The following is a 25467-nucleotide window of genomic DNA, read 5'->3' as shown; positions in this document are numbered from 1 at the left end:
ACTGGGGCGATTTGCATAGTGATTCCCGTCCCGAGCGTCCCCCCCACACCCACCCCCACGCCCCCCACCCCCACCCAGCCCGTCCGTAAGCAGCCCGGGAAGCTATTCACATGCAAGTTGCAACCCCAAAGGCGAGGGCGCCTAAGCCCCCGGGCGGCTGCGGGAACCCTCGGGACCGCCGCTCCGCGCCCCGCCGTCAGTCCTCTCCTTCTCCTTCTCCTTCCTCTCCTCCTTCCTCTCCTCCGCGCTCCTGGTGGGGCTGGGAGCTGTTTGTTTGCGGCTGCGAATGTGTGCGCTCGCCAGAGACATTGATCCTTGCCGGGACGGAGAGATGGAGTCGAAAGCGCTGCGGGGAATGTGGGTTGGCGAGGCCGGCCCGACGCTGGGAGCCGAAGGGGAACCGCCGGGCACGGAGCCCGGGGTCTCTCTAACCCCGCACCCCGCACCTGGCGAGCCTGCAGGACCCCGCGGGCCCGGGAGCGGCCCGGCCTGACCCACCTGCCCGAGGCCTGGTCGCCAGGAAAGGCTCCACCGAGGGCTCCGTCCAGTCCCGGGCGTTAAATGAGTGCAATAAGAGGTATCACCTGCGACCCGTTCGGATTATTTCTTCTAACGGTGTCTGGGGGGGTGGGGGCGTAGGGGGGGTGGTATGTCCTGGGGGAGGGGGGGGGGAGGGGGTGGAATTGGGCTCACTGCCACCCGTTTCCGTTTCCCCGTTTCATTTGAAATTATGCAGATTGACTCTCGTTTCCCTCCTTCTTAGGGGGACCAAACCTTCACAGGCAAAACCTAGTGGCTTGTCACGGGGGCAACTTGCCATGAAATCTGTAGAGCGCCACGACTCACCCACCCGGGTAAGGCGGACGCATGCGAGGGGAGGGGGCAGTCCGGGCCGCGCTCCGGGGGCCGGGCCACTCTGGCCACGCCAACGTGGCCAAGGACAAGGACGGAAGGGCGCCAGCCGTGTCACAGCGGCCGAGCCCAGCGGGTCGTCCCCTCGATGCCTGCCCTCCCGGCTGCAGCGGTTAACGCGGGCGAGTTCGCGGTGGCCTTAGGGAGGACGTGCAGGAGGCCCCGGGCCCGGCGTGGAAACGCCGCGTGGCCGGCTGGATGGCACGATCGCTAGCGCGCTTGTGCGCTCTGCGCGCGGTTCTCTGAGCGCGCTAGGGTGGAACCGCGTGCATCTATCTGTCCGCCAGCGCGTGGTCCAAGTGCAACCCGCGCCCTCCCGCCAGGAGACCCCAGAGCGGAGCTTGTCCACCCTTCCCTGTTGGCTGCTTCTCTTTTCTCCAGCCGCTTGGGTTGAGACGCACATTTAGATCTGTGCCGCCGAATCTAATCCAAACCCGACAGAAAGTGCTCACGGCCCTCAGTCATGATAAACCGTTATCTCCGTGGCCGAGTCAACTCCCCTGCTTGGAAAGCATACAGGGGAAACCAAATTCTCGTCGTTTTCTCTTTTTTTTTCCCTAAGTGATGAGGGACTATGGATTTCTTACATCCACAGATGCAGTCTTACATATGTCCTAACGTCCTTCGTTGATTTTTGGCCAGGGTGCTATAAGCTGTGAGGTTTTTTTTGTTGTGCCTTTTTTATGCAAAGCACTCACGGTGGTTTTGATTTCTTATTCTTAAAAGTCTTGGTTTGTTTGTGTCTGTCTGTATGTTTAATTTAGAATGCATTTCTGATCCTTTCAAAATAGGTTTGCAAAGGACCAGATATGTGTGTGGGGGGGGGTACTGGAATTGAGTGGTGAAAAAAGCAGGCTCGGAAGGAACAAATAAACCTTATACCACCTGAAAAGACAAAATAATTAGGGGGAAAAGACAAAGGGACTAAGTAACCTAGGAAATTTGACTGTAAGGTCTGAATGTTCCAAATGCAGTGACCACACAAAACAATTCAAAAGGAATTAAATTTATTCCACTGCTCGTGTGTTCACAAAGAACGCAGCCCTCCTGGGTACCTCAGATGGCGAAGTGCATCATTTCAGGCATGTCCATGGACCGTTCTGCTTTTTCCTCTTACATTTTCAATGAATGCCAACCATTTAGGTGACCTTTCGTTTTGATGGGAAACAATTTGAAATGTATATCTTGCTGTAGAAAAAAATAAAATGTTAAAAACCCTAACAATTAAATTATTCCTGGCTTCCAAGAGTAACCTCATAGCAAATAACCATCTCACCTATGCTCATTGAAGGCAGGGGGCGTGAGGGGGGGAATAAGTGGTCCAGGGCAAGGAACCTTAATCGGCCAGTGAGTCCCTGCATGGGAATGGCTTTGTGGGTCTAAGGGGTGTGTGGGAAAGCTCTGATGCTAGCTTTGGGTTTGCAGCATCCCTCTTGCTCTCTTAAAACAGTAACTCAAGATGTAAGTAAAAGTGTTTTCATTTTTTATTGATCCTGCTAACATCTTTCATTATCCAGCATGTAGCCACAGCAAATTATTGCTCATTTGATACCAAGAATTCTATTGACCATGTTTTTCGTTGGAGAGAGAATTCTAACTACTCGGCTGCTCAGTAGTCAGACGGAGCAAAGGCTGGGGGGGTTTCCTCCACGAAAACCAGAGAAAATTGAGCCCTCTGCCTCCAGGAATTGATGGAGATGTGTTCATTATACGGGGCCACGTGAACATGCATAGAAATTTGCTTTTTACTCGGTCATCCTTGCCCCCACTCAGGGAAAGGTCGCCCCTTTGGAACAGAGCTGCCTGCTTACATGGCTGGGCTCTCCTTGGTGTTCCCTGGATGCCTTCTGGCAACCTTTTCCAGCACAGGCCAGGTTGGGTCAACAGAAAACACGCAACTGAATACCTGGTCCAGTGGTGCATCCTGTCCTGACAGGATACCTTTGGATACCTGCAGTAAACCATTAGTTCTTTTCACCCCACCCCCAATGGAAATCTAAAATACCCAGATAGTGAGGGACATAATTAACTGGCATAATTCCTTTTATTAAAGGGCCCCCACCTCCGTTTCTTTGCCATCAGAGGGCTACAGAGGGAAGGCAGGAACTCCGATCAGTGGCTTTCTCTTTAACTGGCAGTGGGCATGTAACTTAGAATGATAGGCTGGCCAACACCCACCTGCGTGTATACACACACACACACACACACACACACACACACAAACACACACACATGCACCTCCTGCTAGTCTCGAAGACAACCCCCCACACACACACACCCACATACACATACACACACATGCTCTACCAACTGAAAGCTTGACCTTTGACCCTCAGGCCAGCAGCTGGGGCTCTGGCAGCTGTAGACAGAGACCAAATATGGAAAGATGACGGAGTGGGAAACCAGGAGAAGAAGCCGGTATGATTCCCTTAGAAGTCAATGAAGAACCTGCCTTCCCACGGAAGAAGCAGGATACTCACCTCACCTGACCTGCACCCTGGTCAGCATGCTCCGTGGCCACTGTGCTGGTGAGGTCCCTGTTCTCTCTGGAGGCTCAGCAAGACCCAGGCCAAGAGACAGACATCAAGCCTGACCGTCCGGGATGACAAAGTTCAGTGTCTGCTTCTCCTTAAGCCAAGAGCCCAGGAAGCAGCCAAGGAGCAGCGCCCAGGGGCCTCCATGGAGGAGACAGCTCAGTCGGGCTCTTCATCCTTCATCCCGGACATAAACCCACTTGGTTCTGGAGGAAAAGCAGGAGCCAGGACTGGCTTTGAACCGTTGAAGCTGAGGCTGGCACAGCCCAGGAAAAACGCCAAACAGGTGCATTTGAAGACTGATTTGCTCGTTTCCTCATGGTGCATTTTAGATGTGCACAGTGCTGCTTAGATTCGCTCCTTCTCGGGCTGCATGCTGCCCCGACCCTGGAGTCCTGGAGAATAACCGTGTTCTAGAAGGTGGTATCAGGGGGCTGTGTGGCCGTTGGGCAGAAGTGGGATGGGGCTAAACTGGGCTTGTGAGGGTATGGAGTTCCACCGAGAGGACTTTGTAATGGCATCACAAAATGGATGTTTTTGGTTCTTCTTTGTGTTTTTAATGCAGATTTTAATAAAACCCGCTGCAGGGTTGGTATAACCTGCGCACGTCCAACGCAGTCAGATTACTCCCAGCACTCACCTCACTTGGAGAATACCGGCCCCACTGAGGTTCTGCAAAATTACCTGATTGCACCCTAGACTTGGGACCCCGAGCCCCCAGAGAAGTGAGCTTGAACCCTGCTAAAGAGCCTGTCGGAGACACACACACACACACACACACACACACACACACACACACACGAAGGCGACCGCACGTGCACAGGGACAAAAGCAGAGCTTTGAGGTGGTGAGGGTCCAAACTGTGGAGCTGTATCCAGGAGATTTTGACTCAGAATCCGCGCTCCGCTTGTAGCTGCTTGAGTGGCTCCCTGCTAACGCACACCGCCCTGGCAGTCACCTGGGGGAGCAAGATCTTGAGCTAACGAAGCAGCGAGGGGCAAAAGGCAGGTAGCCCAAGAGTTCTTGGGAAGAAGGCAGGGCCGGGCCAGCACTGCTGCAGACGATACTTCAGGAATTGACTACGAACACAGGCCCACGACCACCTCAGCACACACACAGTTCCAGCCCGGGCTGGGCCTCCTGGCTCCTCCCTTCTCTTCCCCTTTTAGCTGCTTCCACGTTTTGCCAAGCAAATGAAAGCAGCAGAGCTCCATTGTAAATTACTTTCCTCGGACTTCTGTCTTTTTGTGAAAATCAGAGGCAACACTTTGTCATTTTTAATCTTATAAGCAACACAATAAACCTAATTTTAATATTGATTTTTTTTCCCAGCGTCAAGTGATTTTGTGCAGTGTTCACCTGTGTTTCCAGACGGAGAAAGAGCCTTGTGGCTGGTAGAATCTGGGACGGGGAGGCCGCCTCCACACAGCCGCAGTGTGAGATGTCGTTCCTTGTGGACGCTCACATGGTAGCTGAGAGGGAGGGTCCCCTACTCCCTTGGACAGAGAAGAGTTTCAACAAGGCAGCCTGGTGTCCTAGAACTAAAGGATTGGCCTGTGCTGTAAGGAGCTGCGGCCTCTTATTTTCCTTCCCCCCATTGTTAGCACCACTTGCTGGTGTTGTCAGGGGCTCACTGGGGTTATTAATCGGGGGAGCAAACTACTCTGATGCCCAGCTCCAGAGAAAGGCCCAACCCTGAGTAGGGGCACTCACTCATGCACACACACACACACACACACACACACACACACACACACACACACACTCTGATGCAAAGGCCCCTTGGGAATGCCAGGGGTTAGAGCAACTAACTAACACCAGGGTTTGGTGTTCCCTCTGTAACCTGATGCTCACTCAACTCCTTCCCTTTCCTAAAATCAGGAATATGTTCCAGGGTAGGGCTGAGAGAGCCTGCAAGGCACTTTCCCTGCAACCAACCAGCCCGATTAGAATCCGGGCACCGCATATGATCTCCCGAGCACCACCAGGAGTCACTCCTGAGCACGGAGCTAGGAGTAGCCCCCAGCACCACCACTGTGGCCCTAACCCTCACCCTCTCCCAAATAGAATTCTGAGCCCATGCTAAGTGGAGTTGGCTGCTTTAATGAGGAAGCCTAGAACTAAAAGAGGGAGGGTAGGCCTCTGCCTAAAGGGAGGAAGAGAAGGGAAGGGAGGGGGTAGAGGAGGGAACTAGAAAAGGGAGGAAGAGAAAAATAGCTCAAGAGGAGAGAATGAAATGAAGAAAGACAGAAATAAAAGAGAAAGTGAACGAAAGAGAGAGAGAGAGAGAGAGAGAGAGAGAGAGAGAGAGAGAGAGAGAGAGAGAGAGAAGAGGGAAAACAGATTTAAGTCCTAATTAGGAAAAAAGGAAAAAGAAGCCCAGCTAGGTGATTGGGGTTTTACCTGCCTCTGGGATGACGGAAGAAACAATAGCCTGGAGCGGCAATTGAACTACCACCACCCTCCCACCCAAAACACCCTAAACTCGGGCATGCCAGCGCGCAATAGGCTAGGATGCCGAGGGCCCCCTAGCCCGGGCCGAGCTGCCGCCCCTGACCCGCTAGTGTTTGGCGAGAGGTGCTCTCTGCACCCGAGGGCCCGCGACCCGGCTGGGGGGTGGGGGGGGGTGCGTCCTAGCCGCTGGGTGACCTGCAGGCAGGGCAAGGGGGAAGGAGGATGGTAACGCCTGTGACCCTCGGGCTTGGACCTTTCCCTCTGTCCTCCGGGCTCGGTATTTAACCTTTTGCTCCCCGCCGGGTGGGACCCGCGGCGGGAAGGGAGCGAGGCCGGGTCTGGATTTAGCGCGTGAATCCCCTTCCCGGGGTCGAAGAAAACCCAGCTCGCTTGGAGCATCCTGGACGCGAGGGTCCAGTCGGACCCCCGCGCCTGGGAAAGCCCGAGGGGGCCGGCCGGCGAGGGGGAGCGTCTTCCCAGCTTCCAGGCTCGGTTTTAAACCGTTTCTCTTCCCATCCGAGCTCTGGTTTGCATGGGCAGCTCCAGAGACCCGGCGAGGCAGGGGTCCGGGATAGGCCGGCCGGACGGACGGCCGGACGCCGGGACCGGTCGGCCCCGACGCGTGGGGGGTCCTTGCCAAGGAGCGTCAGGAGGCAGGACCGCCCGGGACGAGCAGAGAATTGGGGTCCACGTCCAGGCGCGCCGCAGCATCAAGCCCGGCCGGACAGCAGGGACCAGCCCCGCGCCTGCCCCTTCCCGCGGCCTTCGATCCGCGCCAGCCACCGGCGCCCACGGGGCTGTCCCCGCGGGGCCGGGGGTGGCTGCAGGCGCGGCGGCGGCGGCGGCCCAGGCCGGCAGAGCGCCCCAGCCCCCCGCCCCAGCTTCCCGAGGTTGGGGTTTTCGCGGTCTCCCCAGCTGGAGCCGGGGCCGCCAGGAGCCGAGAGAGAGCGTGAGGTTCAAATCAAAGGCTCTGAAGTCATTTATCCGGTTTCATAAATAATTTTCTTATTACACTTAATTCCTGCCCCCTTTCTCCTTTTTTTTTTTATTGCATGGGGGTGTTTCAGCGGCTAAAAAGTTTCTAAGCCGGGTGGGGCCGTTGTTTTCCTTTTTTCCATCATTAACATCATTAATATAAGCTATCAATAACCCTGTCGTTTGGAGCCTAGTTTCACGATATTGATCCGCGGGGCTATTCATCTCTGCCATGCAAGACACGGAATAATTTTCGCATTACAGTAGCTTGGATTTGCTTTTAATTCATATTTAAAGCTGCAACCGGCTCGGTGGAGCGCTCTGTGAAAGACTAGAGGCGCCTAATTAATAATAAGTTAGAAACGAAGGAAGGCACCGGCGAATAAATAATTAATACAGACATCTATGTCTCTTTGAATATTGCTCCTTTAAAAATTTAGACTTACCAGGACCATACTGTAAGTCTGCAATTTATATTGTGGGGATGATTTAAGAAAGCTATTTTTTTCCCCTTGAAATACAATACTAAATTATTTACAGCGTTTTTTGCAAACCGAAGTTTCTTCATTAGCCAACCCCTCCTTTTTGTTTCTTTTGGGGCGGGAGGACACAGATTTTTTTCAAGTAAAGAGTATATTAAACTCTCAACAAGAACTGGCCACTGAGATTCAGTGAGGTGAAGGTGGCCACATGGCCCTGGAATGACCGGGAGGGGCTAATTGAGGGGGACGGGTCCCAGGCTTTAGTTAGGGAGGAAGAACAACAAAAACCAAAGTCTTAGGATGGTGACTTTAGACATTTTCTGATGCTGAACCCGGGAGGGGCGGGGCGGAGTCAGGGTTTGGGTGGGTGGTGAGGGGGCGGTTGGAAGGAAGGCGGTTCCAAACAAGAACGGGGTTCCAGGCCGGCCAAAAGCTACCAGTGGGCTGGGAAAAATAAAAAGTTCAACCGCATAGTGCTCACTGGAGACAAGACTATGAGACTTGGTTTTTGCGTGAGAGATCCGGATTTGTTTGCAATATTGTTAGCAATATTGATTTTTTTTTTGTTACTTGGAGTAATGTATGTGAAACATGAAAACACGGGCACTAATCAAGTACATTATAATCCTCTATTGTTGAGGACGAAGTTCCTTGGGGCGGGGAGAGTGCTGGAGACTTCAAACCACAGGCATTTCAAGGGCTGGAGCTCCGGTCCGGGTTCAGATTTAGATGCCGGCTACTGGTGCTGTTTGTCCAGGAAAGCACTCTCACCTCAGGTCAGGCTTCCGTAGAGGAAGCTGCTTAGCCACCAATGGACCCAAATTCCTCCCCATCCCTGTCCCCACAGCACATTAATTCCTTTAGACTCCTTTCTTGGCCATGGTGACTGGCCCTATCATGTTCTTGGGTCCCCTTCAGTTTGAGGGTAATAGCCTGAGGGCTCAGGAAAGCGCCCAGGGGCTTACCCTAACATTTGCCTACTTCTCCCCACAAACACTCACGCTTCTGGGTCTTTCTCGACAGGCACAAGGTAAGGATGCAAGAGTCAGGATCTGCTCGTCACAGAGGCCACCTGGACCCTGGGTGCTGGCCCAGCTCAGAGAAGCCAGCATTGGACCTGCAGCCTTTACAAACACTTTGATCCTGGGGAGGGTGACTCCCAAGGGTGACTCCCTCCCCCACAGTGCTCTGGCCTGGGGGCTCAACTCTGCTTTTCTTCTCAAGCCCATCTCTGTGCCAAGCCCCCCAGGGTTACTGCATTGATGATGAAAACTCCCCATGGCAGAAGGACAAGTCTGGAAAGGTGAACTGGACCGGAAGGGGTAGAAAAGAAGGAAAGGTGTGGAGGGGATGGAGGGGGGGTGCGGGAAGAGACTGCAGGGGAGACAAAGGCCAAATAGGCCTGGCTGGAGGCTGAGAGACTCCACCTGGAGAGCCCTGCACAGCACCGTTTCATTTTTAAATCTTCTAGGTGTCTTCGGGTCAAATAAAGACAAGGGCGGTAACGATTATTCTGTTAAATCTATGGCACTTGACTACGCAAACGCTAATTGATTAGACACCAAAATGATTTGTTTAAGGAGTTTTTCTTCCCAAGTGCGGCAGCTGCTCTCAGACTGTGGCAGCTTACCCGGCTTCTCCCGCCTGTGCCTGGGGTCCTTGCAGCTGGTCCTGGCCTATCCCGTGGGCCTGAGACACACACACACCCACACCCACCCCTGCAGGGCTGAGCCCTTCTTCCTTCAGGCCCTAGAGAGGAGAGGATGCACCATGCACTGAACCTCGCACCTTTGAGGTTTCCTCATTTTAGGTCGCTCTGAACTTCAACAGTTGGAGGGACCGTGCCCCTTATCCCTGTCCTGACCAGCCACCAATGCCGCCTCTCTCAGTCCCTGCCACTCACTGCTAACTGTGCCACGTCTGAGGTGGGAACTCAGGCCCAAAGCTGAAAGGTGGGTTCCCCACCTTCTCCCCAGCCCGAGAGAGAGAGAGAGAGAGAGAGAGAGAGAGAGAGAGAGAGACAGAGAGAGACAGAGAGACAGAGACAGAGACAGAGAGAGAGAGAGACAGAGAGAGAGACAGAGAGAGAGAGAGACAGAGAGAGAGAGACAGAGAGAGAGAGACAGAGAGAGAGAGACAGAGAGACAGAGAGACAGAGAGAGACAGAGACAGAGACAGAGACACAGAGAGAGACAGAGACAGAGAGACAGAGAGAGACACACAGAGAGAGAGACCCGGCCACAATTGTCTCTTTTGTCATCTATTTCAGATCAGGCCAAGAAACAAAACTCAGAAAGGGCTGAGTGGGGAGGTTTTATGGGAGCGAGGTGGCGTCGCTCTGCTGCTGGGACCTGAAGCTTTGGAAAGCTCCTGGCAACCACGTAAAGGGAGGGAAAGGCAGGTGGAGATGCCTCTAGTTTACTGGCAGGCCCAGGAGAGGAAGTCACTGGAGATGCTTGAAAAGTGGTTCACCATCTCGGGCCACTGCCTGTCACCCTGGCACCCTCAGCCTTCCATCCCCTATATAGGAAGGTCAGCTGGGCTTATTTATGCTAATATGAAAAGTGCCTTCAGCAGAGTATCTCTTTGGGATCTGGAAGGAGAAGGTAGGGGACTCAACAAAGGAGAGTGCAAAAATATAGCATAAAAAAAAATCATGGTCTGGGCAAACATGGTTTGAGGTTTAAAAGTAAAAGGGGGTAGACAGGAAATATTAAGCAAGTGGATTAATGAAAACTGTACGCTAAGCAGACAGCTGACAAACAGGTCACCATCCCTCAGCCCCAGAAACGGCAAGAATACTTTGACTTCTTTTCTTTTTAAAAAAAAAAGTGGTTTGCAGACTGAATTTTCAGATCACTCCCCTTTAGAGTGTCTTGGTATTCTATTCCAAACCAAGAGTGATTTTTTTTTAGATAAAGTTTCTGCAGAGAAAGACAGGAGAGTCTGGCAGGGAATACCTAAGTTCCCTATACCAGTTCCAGACCCAGACACCAAAGAACTACTTCCACACCAGTAGATGAACTATGGGCAACAGAAATGCTGGTGTGTTACATTCTTCTTGAGACCCATGCCAAGAAGTTACCCTCTGCCTGGGGCCCTAGGGTGGGCCTGGGCCCCTGACACCCAGGTCTGCTGCTTGTGCATCAACAACTTATCTGATGACCCACCAGAGTGACGGACATTTTTGGGAAATGGTTCTGACCTGAAAATTGGGCCCTATGTTATATCTCTATTACTCAAAATGAGAAATAAAGCAGTAACTCAAAAACTAATGGAAATTCTCTGAGAGTTCCATGTGACCCGTATTTGGAGGAATGACCTATTCTCACTTTCCTTTCTAGGTTTCAAAGGGTCACCTGCCATAGGAAGGATTGTACTCGACCAACCACCACCATCACTACTACCCCCAAATTTTCCAAATAAGCTGCCTGAAATTCTGTCTCCACACTGGAAATATGCCAGCAATAATAAACATCCAATCAATGATCTTATTTCTCTTCTCCCAAAATATGCACATGGGTGTAATACTGTGCTGGTGCCTGACTGTATTTTCCTTGCCACGTTCCCTACAGCTGCACAAAACCTAGGTTTCAGGCAATAAAACCCACTCCTCAAAGATTTGGGTTGCTGTAAAGAGTTTGCACCACATCATGTCATCATATAACACAGGTCAGCCAATTTTTAAGAGACCTTGGAATCTACTTTGTTCATTCCTTACAGTACCCCTGATGGGTGCCAAACACAGTGCTGGGTCTTGGGGTGGAAGGAGAGAGAAGGAAAGGGACGAAATATGATGACAGGGACAACAAAACCCTAGCTCTCTAGCAGCTGGCGATTCATCTTATTGCTCACACACAGACACACATGATGCATTCAGCGGAACCAGGCCTCTAGCCTCCTTCTCACCCACTCGGGGCATGAGTAAGGGGAGAATGTCCTGAGAAGTTGAATAACAGGGGATCTCTTCAATTTTACCAAGTGCAGTTGATCATAAGGGTTGAATAAAAGATGTGAAGACGATAAGGGAGATTTGTAAACCAAAGCAAGAGCTGCACACATAGTAAATCCCTGGCACATTTAGCCAGATCTTTCCGTTAGCCCCTCTGTAGTGAAACCAACAATGAAAGCGGCCCCCTTTTCAGAAAAAAGGGGAGAGGGTGCAGTTGGAGCTCACCAGACCCCAGTCAACTTCAAGGAGCGCCCAGGGACTCAGCCCAAACCACACTTGAAAGAAAAGGCTTTCCAGATCAAGTTCCCAGTTACGCACACAAAGAGAAAACCATGGACAATGTGTGCACTCCTGGTGGCATTTACACTTTCTCTAACAAACTGCCTTCGGGGATGAGACTTGTCATAAAGGGCAAATTAATCATTTGGGGGTAACTGAACTATGGTAGCGAGGAGTTTAGCTGAAAGGTTCCCTACTGCCTTCACCCATTGTTCCGTGTCCCGTAAGCACACAGGCTCTGTGCTGGAAGAAAAGAGAACAGACATAATAAGGTACCAAGGATGAGACTTCCCACCGGCATATTGTGATCTACCAGGTAGAAAACAGATGCTCTACATTTCTGGGTGGACGGGCGGGCGGCAAGATGGAGAGTTAAGTTTCAAGAGAGTAACGTTGCTTTCTGGATTCCTTGGAGTTTAGTTCTGCCCATGTACTTGCCCCCAAAGAGCTTTTCATCTCTGCAAGCTTTAAATGCCGAAATGTTCATCGGGCTCCTAGATGTTAAATCCCTCGAGACAGACACCGGTTTACTAAGAGCTGCACGGGCGATGCTCGAGCAAGAGAAGCTCGCCTCTGCCCAGCCAATCTCAAGGAAGTCAGGTCAGCACTGGCTCCGCCCCCCTGGATCTTGGCACGCCGGTGGTGTCCAGCCGCAGCTGGCGCGAAGTGCCCCCCAACAGCCTAAGCTTTTGTCTAGGGAAGCCAACAGCACTTTCACCATCACCCTACCTTGACTTCTCAACTTGCCTGGGGGATTTCTAGCAAAGACACCAAGGTTGGGCTCCTGGCCCAGATCCCAGCACTGGAGCGCCCAGAGATGGCCACGCACGCTCTGTCCCGGGCCGGGGGGGAGGGGGGCTCCGGGGTCTGGGTGTCCAAGCTCCGAGGGGCTGTTCCCCATGGAGACCGCCGTGCGCCCAGGGCTGAGGCTCGGCGCTGATCGGGTCGTAACTGCCACGGGCAGACAATGGGCACATCTGTCCTTTCTCCGAGGGCTGAAAGCACCTAAACGCCAGGGTTCTGCCTTTTGTTCCGAACCACCACCAGCAGCCCCCCGCCCCGCGCCCACCCCCACTCCCTCCTTTCCTTTGTAAAGGAGAAAGTCGCCCGCCCGGCGTGGCAGCCCGCTGGAGGGCCTCACGCTACCCCGCCAGGCCCAAGGAACAGGTTCGATTCCGGATTGGAGCGCGAGCGCAGGACGCGGACAATGACTCCCGGAGCGGAATTGATTTTTCCGATCTGGAGGCTTCTCGGGGGGCGCCGGGACGAGTCGTCGCGCGCGCGCCTGGCGCAGCCTGGCCGCGAGCAGCCGGCCCTGGGGGGGCTCTAGCGAGGGGACCGGGGAGACCCTGAAGAAATGGCCCGGCCCTGGCGGGGACCCGCGGGGACGCTCTCGCAGACAGACATACGCACACACTCGGCGGCCGGCCCTGGGCCAAGCGGCCGCCGCCTTAGTTCTCAGCTGGACAGCGGTAGGGGACCGCGAGGTACGGCCGGGCGGGGCCCCAGGTGCCGGGCGCTCCTCGCCGGGGACTGGAAGAGGTAACGGTGGGCGGAGGAGGAACAGGGAGGAGGACCTGGGGGCCCGGGGGTGCCGGGTCTGCAGACCCCAGGCAGCCCAGGACCTTAAAGATCATTGCCCAAATAAGGTCCAGCACCCGAGGGTGGGCGCCGCGCGGACTCCCGAGGGCAGCCCCGGCTGGGGCTGGAGGAATAAAGCGTCGGGGCCGGGGTGAAGGGGCTGAGGACGGTGACCCCGGGCGACGCGCGCCGGGCGGCCGCGGCTGGAGCGCGACCCCCGGGATGCGATCGCCGCGAGCGCCGAGCCGAAGGGAGCGAACCGTCCGCGGGGGGCTGGCGGCGGCCCCGGGGCCGGCTCGATCCCGAGCTCCCGCACGTGGGGCGCCTCCCCCCGCCTCCGCGTCCCCCCACCCGGCGGCCGCCCCGCAGGACCCCCGGCTGCCCCCCGCGCGCGCGGACGTCACGGGCCGGGCCGGGGGGCGGGGCCAGCGGCGCGCCTGCGCAGTGCGCGCGGCGGGCGCGGGGCGGGCGCGGGGCGGGCGCGGCGGCGGCGGCGGCGGCGGCGGCGGCGGCGGCGGCGGCGCGGCGGCGGCGCGGCGGTCCCCGACTCTGCAACAGTAGCCGGGCCATGGCTCGAGCTGGCCAGCGGCGCGGGCAGGCGGCCGCCGCGGGGGGCGCGCGGGCTGCGTGCGGGGAGCGGGGCGCCTCCCGAGTCTGAGCGGCGGCGGCGGCGGCGGCGGCGGGCCGGGCGCGGGGGGCAGCGGGGCGGAGCAGGCTGGCGGCCCCGGGCTCGCCCCGCGGCGAGGCGCCTTTGGGGACACTCGCGTCTGTCGCGGCGGCCGGCGGCGGAGGGCAGGGCAGGGCGGGCGCGCGCGGCCGGCGGCCCGCGGGGCAGCGAGCGGAGCCGCCCGCGCGCCCCTCGCCGCGTGGCCCGGCCTCATCGATGTGGGGTCCGCCGCCCGCGCGGCCGCAGCACGATGAACGCGCAGCTGGGCATGGAGGCGATCGGCGAGCTGCACGCGGTGGGCCATGAGCCGGTGCCCGCGCCTGCCGAGCTGCTGGCGGGCAGCCCCCACGCGCGGGGCTCCGTGGCGCACCGCGGCGGCCACCTGGCGCCCGCGCACCCGCGCGCCATGGGCATGGCCACCCTGCTGGACGGCGGCGGCGGCGACTACCACCACCACCACCGCGCCCCTGAGCACAGCCTGGCCGGCCCGCTGCACCCCACCATGACCATGGCCTGCGACACCCCGCCGGGCATGAGCATGCCCACCACCTACACCACCCTCACCCCGCTGCAGCCGCTGCCGCCCATCTCCACCGTCTCCGACAAGTTCCCGCACCACCACCACCACCACCACCACCACCACCACCACCCCCCGCACCACCACCAGCGCCTGGCGGGCAACGTGAGCGGCAGCTTCACGCTCATGCGGGACGAGCGCGGGCTGGCCTCCATGAACAACCTCTATACCCCCTACCACAAGGACGTGGCGGGCATGGGCCAGAGCCTCTCCCCGCTGTCGGGCTCGGGGCTGGGCGGCATCCACAACTCCCAGCAGGGGCTGCCCCACTACGCCCACCCGGGCGCGCCCATGCCCGCCGAAAAGATGCTCACCCCCAACGGCTTCGAGGCGCATCACTTCGGGCGGCCCGGGGAGCAGCACCTCACGCCCACCTCGGCCGGCATGGTGCCCCTCAACGGCCTCCCGCCGCACCACCCGCACGCCCACCTCAACGCCCAGGGCCACGGGCAGCTCCTGGGCACGGCGCGGGAGCCCAACGCCTCGGTGACGGGCGCGCCGGTCAGCAACGGGAGCAGCTCGGGGCAGATGGAGGAGATCAACACCAAAGAGGTAGCTCAGCGGATCACCACCGAGCTCAAGCGCTACAGCATCCCGCAGGCCATTTTCGCGCAGCGGGTGCTCTGCCGCTCGCAGGGCACCCTCTCGGACCTGCTGCGGAACCCCAAGCCCTGGAGCAAACTCAAGTCGGGCCGGGAGACCTTCCGGAGGATGTGGAAGTGGCTGCAGGAGCCTGAGTTCCAGCGCATGTCTGCGCTCCGCTTAGCAGGTAATAGGGCCCCCCTGGAGCGGAGCCAGGGCGCCCGCGGGAGCCGGGACTGGGGGGAAGGAGAGCGCGCGCGGGGCTGCCCCGTTCTGTCGTTCTGTCGGACCACAGGCTGCCCTGGGCCTGGGAGAGCTGCGAGCGCGCGGTGTTGGCACACGCGGTGAGTCGTGCCGCCGCTGCGCCAGGCTCCGCGTCCAGCGCGCAACGGTGCTGTGTGGGCTCTAGCCGGGTGCGTTCAGGTGTGGAAAAACGGGCGGGCGCTCGCTCCCTTGGTCAGGGGTAGGGAGAAGCCACACCAAGCCGGGTGAGGTCTGGGTCTCGCTTCTCAGAGGGACACTCCGTGGGAGCCCAGCGAGCGAGGCAAAGGGACACGTTCCCAAGAACTGCGCGGAACTGCGCGCAGCTGGCGCCGGCCAGCTCCCGGAGCTGCCACCTACTCTGGCTGGCCCGCACTCGGAGCGCTCTGTTCGCCCTGCCCGCTCCCTCCCGCGCTCGCTTCCAGCTCTGGCGGGCTGGGACGGACGGACCCAGACCCAGATCCGACCCCGACCAGACCGGGTGGAGAGCAGGGGCCGCGGTGCCGGACTGGGACGGTGCAGAGATTTGCTCACGCCCACGGCGCACGCACAGCCCGCTGCGGTGTGGACCAGCGGCTCCCGAGTCTCTTTGCTGCGGAGTAACGGGCAGTGGACAGGCAGGCGGGCCAGGACAGCGCCTTCCGCCGCTGGCCCTGCGGCTCGCTCAGGGATATCACACTTGCTTTGATTTGATTCAACTCCGACCTGATTTTTCGTCTGAATCCCGGTGCAGCGGGCAGGGGTGTGTGTGTGTGTGTGTGTGTGGAAATGGGCCTTAAATCATGAAGCTGAGCGTTCAGGCCTGAAGCCCGGGACGTGGTTCTCCTGGTTTGAACGGGCAGGTCTCTGCCCCCGCGGGCAGCAGACAAAACCAGAGCCGGGCATCTCCAACATGCCCGGCACCAGCAGGGTCCGCCCTGGGGCTTGCAGGAGCCCGCTGGGCTAGGGGGAGGGGAGCCAGGGGCCCAGGCCCCGGACTCCTGGGTCCCGCCGCCCCCGGCCCATCCCATCCCCACCAGAATTTCAGCTGGTGCCCCGAGCTCAGTGGCAGCGAAAACCATGGGAGAGGCCAAACCAAACGAGGGTGTTAATTAACTGGTCATTCTCCATTAATTCGTCCCGGGAGAACAAGAGACAGTCAATCCTCACCGAGCCGGGGGCACTGAGCCGGTTCACTGGCTAAAATCAAAGCCGGCGGGAGCCCCGTTCCTGGCTCCCGGCTCGCTGTGGCCAGAGAGCCACGAGCAGGCAGGTAGGTGCCCGGCAAGGGGCTCGCACGCACCCCTGCCCCCCTCCTCGGCTTCCTTTGCTCATGCAGTGGAGCCCTTGCTGCCAGGAAGGGTGACCGTGTGCTGGAGGTCCCTGAGATTGCACTCTAGTCCTGAGTGTCACTGCCCTTGGCTCCTGTACTCGAGTTGTGCCCTGGGCTGCACACCCGCACCAAGGCCTGGCACAGGCAGCCAGCACAGCCCCAGCAGACCCTGCCAAGGGGTGCCCCCCGGGTGCACGTCCCCACCCCCACTGGCCAAGCCCTTGCTCGGACTTAAATAACCCGTCCCCACCCTTCCACCCTCCCCCACTCTCTCCTCAAGCCCTCTCGGAGGACAGGCAGAGTTTGTCCAAAAGCCACTTCCTCACCACCTGGGCACCCGCCCTGCCTTGCCGGGTGCCCCTGACCTTCAGGAGAGAGCACTGCCTACCATGGAGAAGTGGCAGTGGGTGGCCCGGCATGCCCGTCCCAGAAGCGATCCTAGTGGCGCCCGCCTGGGTCCGTGGCGCCTAGTCTCAGGGGCCCTGCTTGCCAAGGGCACGTGGCCTTCCCCTCAGCTGGGGGGCGGGGGGAGACGGAACATTGACATCTGGCAGGTGGAGGGTTTGGCTCCAAACGTTGCCTCCTTAGACCCTCGCTGTTTCCTTTCTTCGGCTTAATTAGAGAGAGAAGGAGATAGGCAAGAGGCCAGTGCTGAGGTTATCAAGCCACAAGCTTTTATATATGTTGGGGGGGGCATACGGTGGTGATCGGGGAACTCCTGGCTCAGTGCTCAGAGCCTGCTCCTGGCTCTGTGTTCGGGGGAGGATGTGGGTGATGGGGATGAAATGGCAAAGCGAAGCCCCCGTTCTGTCTTCCTCCACCCAGAAGACCTGTGACCTGTTTCTAGGTCTGGAGAGCATCGACTTCTCCCTTTGTAAGTTTTCACTTGGGAGTAGGATTCAGCAGGGAGCTCGTGTCCCGAATCTTCTCTGCGTGGCCCGCAGACCTGACTGTAGTGGACTTCACAGTCTGGCGAGGGGCGCCTGGTGGCCGTGTGCTGTTGTATTAGAGACTTTCCGGGAACCGAGGGTCGGGTGGGCTGGGAGAGTGGCCTCTCCGTGCGCCGTCCACTGGACTCCAGACTCTGGCCGCGTCTGTGTAAAGCAAAGCCCTGCCCAGACACAGCTTGTTTGGGGACGCGCCTTCCCTTAGCAAGTCACAGCAGCCCGTGGAAGGCAGGACCCAGGAGGTGATTCTCACCGAATCGTAACAAAATCAATACATGTCACCTCATTGCAATGCTTTCTCCCCCCCCCCCCCACTGGAGTGCAGCACAACTATTCTCAAGCTGCTCTTGGTCCCCAGGGGGTAGGTGCCCGGGCTGCTCGGGGAGGCAGGTGACCACCTCTGGAGTCAAGCCCGTTAAGAAGAGCCAGAGAGGACGTGTGGGGGTGAAGGCACTTGGCTTTTATGTGTCAGACCTGGTTTCGGGTCCATACGTGGCACCATGTGTTGCTCGCTGCCGGGAGTGAATCCTGAGCACTACTGGGGTGTCTCAAAGCTGCCTCCCCTAAGTGCAAGATTAGCTCCCTGTTAGGTTCTGGAACACTTCAGCCATATTGCAGGGCAGCCCACAGTTTGCAGCTCGGACGGTGCCCGCCCAGCCCCGGGCACCCGCACGCACCCGGCCCAGGCTTCAGGCCGGGCAGGTCCAGAGGTTCTGATCTGCTGGGGCCTAGAGGCCAGCGTGCGCCTCGGGGGCAGTGCCCGCACTCAGACATCACCCCTCTCCCTCCGGGGTTCGGCCCTGCGCTGCTCTGGGGGCAAGTCCAGGCCATGAGAAAGTCTCTCCGCGCCAACCTGGGCCGTGTTTGCCCTCCGTGGCCTTGTGTCCTGGTTGATTGATAACTGGGCCCTGCGCAAGTCCATTTGCTTTTTGTTAATATTTACCCCCGTGGGTGACATTTTGATGGTCCCTTTACTTCCCCCTGGGGCATGGGAGCCAGGCAGAGGGACAGCCGTGTGTGAGGCCCCAGGAACCCAACTTCCCTGTCGCCCTTTTGAAGATGAGGTGGGGAGGAGCTTGCGAGGGTGGTTGGGTGTGTGAACAGAGGAGCCGGGCCCTGGAGTAGGGAGGCAGGCACCGAGGGCCAGGCTCCTTCCGAGCTTGACTCTGCAGGGCTCGGCGACAGCTCAGGAGCAAGTGGCCAGCAGGTTTCTGTGTGCAGGGAGCATCTGGGAAGGCCTCTGCCCCGTGCAGAAAGGCCACCTGCCAGGCAATACTATGGGAAGACTCAGGAGCCCCCACAGACCTGCAGAATGAGAACCCAAGAGTTCTCAGGGGAGGAGACAAACCTCAGAAGGTGCCACCTGGGCACTCCCTTCTCACAGCCTGACCTCTGCAGAGCACAGGACCACATCCCCTGACCACCCCCACGCGGGAGCACAAAGCCCAGGAAGCGGCCAGCAAGTGGCTGGTGGGAAGTCTGCAGTGGACACGCCCCGGGAGTGACTCCTGGGTCACGGCCCCGTGATGACTCTGGTTGCAGACACAGACCCCGTGTGAGCACGCAGGATAGGACAGGCTGAAGCGGCCGTCCCCACGCCTGTGGCCACCTGGGTCCCGACTCCGCCCGTGCTGTTTGGCAAGTGGACTTTGGGACCAAAAGCCCAACAACGGGTAGTAGCAGCAACGCAACTCCAAAGCTGGAACTCCGCTGTCTTTAGCCGCAGGCCCTCTCAGTAGAGAGCTGGGCCCGCTCATCTGGTCTGCGGGGGAGGGGCGGAGTGGGGGACAGGCTGTGTTTCATGATGGCGTGCGCCCTCTGGGGGCCACCGGGGGCAGGGCACACAGCACCCCTCCTGCTTCAACCCCGCTTCAGAGAGGCAACGTACTTGACTTTGTTTGTAGACCGTGCTTTGCCTGAAGACCTTCAAAGTGACCAATGTCATGATTGGGGAGAGGGTCCCGGGGAGCAAGGAAGGGTGTTGGCTGGATCCAGGATCCTGCCAGTGTCTGGGTATCCCCCGGCTGCTGCACTGCTGCCACCCCCCCCCAAGTCTAACCTGTCCTAAAGAGATGAGTGTTTGGATTGGGTGGAGCAGGTTGTCGGGCCGCACCTAGCTGTGCTCAGGACTTACTCCTGGCTCTGTGCTCAGGGATCACTCCTGGTGGTGCTCAGGGGCCCAACTGGGGTGTCAGGGATTGATCGTGGGTGAGCGATGTGCAAGGCAAAGGCCCTACCCGCTGGATTATGGCTCCGACCCAGTGCTTGGATTTCCCATCCTGGAGTTTCTTCTATTTTCCAGAAAAGCAGGCTCGGCGTCGAGAAAGTGACCCTGGTGAAGTGGGTCGGAGGTGAGGGGCCAGGGCAGGGTGCTGAGTCCAGTCCTTGGCTTCCTCTCCCAGCCACTGCCTGGACCCAAGAGGCAGAGGGGAGATCTGGAACTTTGAGGGCTGGGTTCTTGGTTCCCACCTGAGAGGCCGGTCAGGACCCTGGACAGAACCCCCGAGTCCTCCCAGAGCCTGTCTCTCTCCCTTCAGCCCCGGCCACGCGGGTGGGGGGAAGGGGCGGTGGGGTTCGGCTGCTTTTGAAGAGTTCCAGGAAGAGAAAAGTCACAGGCGAAGAGCTGATACTCCCGAGTCGGTGACACCCCACCCGTCCCGCACTGTGAGGTCCCACCTGGAGTGTCCCCGGGCACAGTTGGGCCAGGGGGAGGATTAGCTGTCCCTCCTGCCCCGACACTTACCCAGGTGCTTGCTCCATACCCATTTATACCTGCTTCCGAGTCCAAACTCCCATCTCTCTGGGAGTGACAGGGGTCGCATCATTAAGCTGAAACGTTCAGTTCAGTTGGGTCCCTTTGATCCATGCTGGGGGAAACCTATAGTCATCTCTGATCTCCAGCTTTTAAGAAGGCTGTTTTGGGGCTGGAGCGATAGCACAGCGGGTAGGGCATTTGCCTTGCACGCGGCCAACCTGGTTGGATTCCCAGCATCCCATATGGTCCCCTGAGCACCGCCAGGAGTAATTCCTGAGTGCAGAGCCAGGAGTAACCCCTATGCATTGCCAGTGTGACCCAAAAGGGAAAAAAGCAAAAAAAAAAAAAAACAAAAAAAGGGCTGTTTTTATGTCATCATCCCCACAGTCAGAGCAAACCCAGCTCCTCCCAAAGACAGTGCTCGCTTGAGTTCCCAGGAGAGACCCATCTCCAGTGTGTCTTTGGCAAAGGGAGCTCTAGATTTCCCTGCAAGAAAAAAAAAAAAGATCTTGTGGTCTGACAGAGGTGGATAATTCAGAAGCTGGTCCCTGGGTGTTTTGTTCCTCAGAACCCATAGCTAAAGGTCTCAGCTGTCAACCACTGTGCTCAGGGTTTACCTGTAGTTGCCTCACGCATTAGAGTGAACATCAGCTTCGTGTCTTCAGTCAACTCGGGGGATTTTATGGGCTGGATTAAACATGACTGGTTTCATGAAAACCCCCATCAGTGGCCCCCAAAGAGCAGAATTCCTACACTTGGGTAAGATTCAGTGGGCCCCAGGATAAAGCAGCAACAGTAGAAAAGTCTTGTTGAAGTTCTATAGCTAGAGGCTAGTGTTCTTATAACTTATAATTTATAATTCTGGATAAAAGCACTCACCAAAAGCACTCACCATAAATACTATTTTCTTCGTGTTTCTAAATAAAATGAATAAGTTCTTTCAGGAGAAGAAGGCCATATTATTTCCATGCAAAAAGTGTCAATTTTGGGGCTGGAGCGATAGCACAGCGGGTAGGGTGTTTGTCTTGCACTCGGCCAACCTGGGTTCGATTCCCAGCATCCCATATGGTCCCCTGAGCACCGCCAGGAGTTAATTCCTGAGTGCAGAGCCAGGAGTAACCCCTGTGCATTGCCAGGTATGACCCAGAAAGAAAAAAAAAGTGTCAATTTTGTAGAATTTGGTAAAAGGAAAAAAAATCTCTAATGTGAATGAGTTTATTGCAAATCAAATTCCCATTCCCTATCAATAAGTTTTATGGTCTTTTATCTTAACGTAAGTTTTACATACTAATAAAGCTTAAATTCCTTCTGAAGTTGTAGGACTTGGTTAGAGAACTAGACCAACCACAAGATAACCTGAATATCTAGATTATTTGTTTGGAGATCATACCCGGTGGGACTCAGGGCTTATTCCGGGGTCTGTGCTAAGGGATCTCTCCTGGCAGGGATCCCTTGACAGAGCATATGTGGTGCCAGGGATCGAAATCGACCTGGCTGCATGCCAGGCAAGCCCCAACCCACTGGACTGTCTCCAGTCCAGTCCGAATACTTTAATACAAACAGAAGAATTTATGTTTTATGACACTTTTGCTAAGACCCCTCTGTAGTATGTTTCCCTCAACTCATCACTCTTTGCTCTGGAATCACTCCTGGCGACAGTGCTCAGGGGGCCGTATGTGATGCCAGGGATTGAGCCTGGGGTGGGTTCATGGAAGACAGGGCCCCCACCCACGGTGCCATCTATTCAGCCCCGACTTTCATTGTTTTATCTTCACGGTCATGTCAGAGACTCCGAAATTTTGCTGTGTATTGGGATCACTTCATGTCCTTAAAAACATTCTGCCTTGCACTGGAGAGACAGTGTAGTAGGAAGGGGGCATGCCTTGTATGTGGCTAGCCTAGGCTCAGTGCCTGGTGCCACATAATGGTAGCCAAGACCCTACCAGGAGCAATCCCTGAGCACCGGTGGGTGTGGCCCAAGCCCCGTCTCCCCCTCAAAATATGCCAGATCTTCTGCTCTGATTGGTATAGGGAATGACCTAGGCCTCGGGTGATTTTTATTTGTTTTATTTTCATTTTATTTATTTTTTTAAATAAGCAGTTTGACTAGTCTCTTTATATTTTATTTTTTTTCTTTTTGGGTCACACCCGGCGATGATCAGGGGTTACTCCTGGCTCTGCACTCAGGAATTACCCCTGGCCGTGCTCTCGGGACCATATGGGATGCTGGGAATCAAACCTGGGTTGGCCGCGTGCAAGGCAAACGCCCTCCCCGATGTGCTATTGCTCCAGCTCCCAATTTTTATGTGTTTTAGACTCAGAATCAATTTTAATGTGTCACAAAATTTGGGATTTCCTGGCAGAGTTACTTGGGAGTTGTCGTTATTCCCCATTTCCCTGTTTAAAGAGGTTAAGTTAACTCAGTGGTGGTCACAAGGCTGGAAGCTGATGGGGGCACTGAGTTCGGTTATACCAGATCAAAGCGCAGAGCCTGCGTCCACCCGTTCCATTGCTGCCAGTACTAATCCACCTGGCCACGGACCCAGAGAGGGAATTGTTGGGGTAAATGGTCAGAAACTGCGTGTATAGAAAGTGTTTGGGCAGGAACTGGCGGGTATTCCTGGGAGGGACCGTCAGAGAGTTACTTAGGAAGAGAGTTCTTTTCCCTCAAGACTTATGTACGGGAGACTCTTCGTTTGTTTTCGTTTCTTGATTGGGGGGCCACACCCAGTGGTGCTGGGGGGGGGGTTTATCCTGACTCTTCACTCGAGAATTACTCCTGGAGGTGCTTCACTGTATCACTATATCACTGTCATCCCGTTGGTCATCGATGTGCTCGAGCGGGCACCAGTAACGTCTCCCTTGTGAGACTTGTTGTTACTGTTTTTGGCATATCGAATACGCCACTGGGAGCTTGCCAGGCTCTGCCGTGCAGGCGGGATACTCTCGGTAGCTTGCCAGGCTCTCTGAGAGGGACAGAGGAATCGAACCTGGGTTAGCTGCGTGCAAGGCAAACGCCCTACCACTGTGCTATTGACTTTGGAAACTCCCCTCCCCTAGCTGCAGCCACAGGGAATGGCTTTCCCAGTGTCCCAGAGGAACGCCCGCCCAGCTCGCGGAGGCTTACGCTCCTTAGTGTGGTGCCGGCACACATGCTCGCCTGGGCTCGCACTCGGGCCAGGGCACACGTGTCCCGGTTGCTCCCGCAGCGGGTGGCGACTCGTCCACTTGTCCCGGCTCAGCCCTCCGACCCGGGGCTCTGCATGCCCTCCTGAGAGGCAGTGCTCGCCTGAGGCTTCCCGTCTCCGCCACGGTGCTCGCCCACGCCCGACCTGATGTGGTTCCCAGGGCCACAGAGCGCCAGGCGTCCAGAGCACGCCTGGTTCTCGCGATAGCACCAGGACTGGAACCTGTGACCCGTCGCTTGCAAGCCAGACTCTGAGGCCACTGAGTTCCAGGCCCAAAGAGAAATGTTTTCATTGCTCTCTTTGAAAGAACCAACCAGAGGGAATATCATGCAGTAGCAGGTCTAGGAATCGAGCCGGGGTCTTGTCCATTGGTTCACTCAAACAATTATCGGTGAGCGAGACCCATCTCGTCAGTTGTGCTCTGCGGGCTGCATGGCCCTCTGGGAGCTGTGCCTGCGACAACGTCAAATAATGCAGAAGCCCAAACCTGCGATACTTCCAGGCGTTGGTGCTCTGAGCTGCACCCTCTAATTAGAGCTCTTGGCTTCACATCACTGCCTATCTTATCATTCCAGAGCTCGCCTGTTACTTATATCTTAGGACTCTGCACTACAAAAATAATAAATTTACTAAAAATCTGTTTATACATTGACCATTTATTATTTTTTTAAATTTTTTAAATTTTATTGAATCACCATGAGATAGTTATAAGCTTTCATGTTTGGGTTACAACCTCACAATGATCAAACACCCATCCCTCCACCAGTGCACATTCCCCACCACCAATATCCCGGGTATACCCCCCTTTCCCACCCTCCCCCTGCCTCCATGGCAGACAATATTCCCCATACTCTCTCTCTCTACTTTTGAGCATTATGGCTTGCAACACAGACACTGAGAGGTCATCATGTTTGGTCCGTTATCTACTTTCGGCATGCATCTCCCGTCCCAACTGGTTCCTCCAGCCGTCATTTTCCTAGTGATCCCTTCTCTATTCCATCTGCCTTCTCCCCTCCGCTCATGAAGCAGGCTTCCAGCTATGGGGCAGTCCCCCTGGCCCTTGTATCTACTGTCCTTGGGTGTCAGCCTATGTTATGTTATCCTATACTCCACAAATGACTGTAGTCCCTCTAAGTCTGTCCCTCTCTTTCTGACTCATTTCACTTAGCATGATACTCTCCATGTTTATCCTGAAAGCAGCAAGATCAAAGAAAGAAATTGCCTCTAAAGGAGCATCTTTAAGATATACGTTGACAATTTTCCAGAGGGCAACTTCTAATTTCTGTCTAACACTGGTTTCCCGTTACCCGTGTGCCTCTATATCTTCCTTTGCATATGTCGGAGGGTGCTCAGAATCAAGTTTCTGAAATTACTGCTTTATTTGTCATGCCGGTGATGACCTCAGAGTCCCGAAGAGAGGTTATCAAAGGAATGCAATCAACTATGCGCTTTTCACTTTTTTTCCTTGTCTTCTGAAAGAGTACTGGAAGCAAATTAAATAAATAAATGTGTGAAGCCTGCCACCTAGTGGCCCTTACGCTCATCGCAGGTAAAGTGGCTAAAACAATTTCCGTATTGATGGAGTCACAAAAATCGTTCATTAAGGCAATTTAATCTTTGCTATTAGATGTCCTTTTAATTCATTTGGGGTAATTAAGATGCAGTTAAAGTGATTAAATTCTAATTACTAATGCTAGACAAAGACATATTTGTCACACTAATGTGGTTAACTAAGGACTCAGAAGAAGAAAGTTAACATTTACTTCAAATAATGCAACTAGAAAAATCAGTTCCTCTTTTCATCATTAATCCGGTGAGCTGGGTGATCATGTAATGGCACGACAAGCTCATTAAATAGAGGAAGTGCTGATTACAATGGTTCCTGGGAGGAAGTCCTTCACCAAGATTATCTGTAGCATTTGCTAGACGTCAGCAGAAGCTCTGGGTGTCCCTTCCCTCCAGGCCCTCCAACCCAAAGCAGTAAATGGACCCTTAGTGTTCACTTGGAA

The 25467-nt window shown here is 56.0% G+C and overlaps 1 protein-coding gene and 1 long non-coding RNA gene across 3 annotated transcripts in view; both read left to right on the top strand.

Moving 5' to 3' along the window:
• Positions 1–323: 323 nt before the first annotated feature.
• On the top strand, positions 324–3609 carry LOC129402544 (uncharacterized). The gene is made up of 3 exons (XR_008628690.1): positions 324–577; positions 764–854; positions 3249–3609. It is a non-coding gene; the product is annotated as an uncharacterized LOC129402544 (long non-coding RNA).
• Positions 3610–14047: 10438 nt separating this feature from the next.
• The window catches only part of ONECUT1 (one cut homeobox 1), a 35310-nt gene continuing 23890 nt past the window's right edge, over positions 14048–25467 (top strand). For both annotated transcript variants that reach the window (XR_008628709.1, XM_004601666.3), the window contains exon 1: positions 14048–15182. Coding sequence is in view for 1 of the 2 variants with exons in the window: in XM_004601666.3 (XP_004601723.2) it covers positions 14087–15182 (1096 nt within the window). In the remaining variant the exon portion in view is untranslated. The remainder of the gene's footprint in view (positions 15183–25467) is intronic.

The sequence above is a fragment of the Sorex araneus genome, chromosome 2 (assembly GCF_027595985.1).
Source record: "Sorex araneus isolate mSorAra2 chromosome 2, mSorAra2.pri, whole genome shotgun sequence".
NCBI classification, from domain to species: Eukaryota; Metazoa; Chordata; class Mammalia; order Eulipotyphla; family Soricidae; genus Sorex; species Sorex araneus.
The sequence above is the reverse complement of the archived record's forward strand: the minus strand, read 5'-3'. Positions and strand labels throughout refer to the sequence as shown.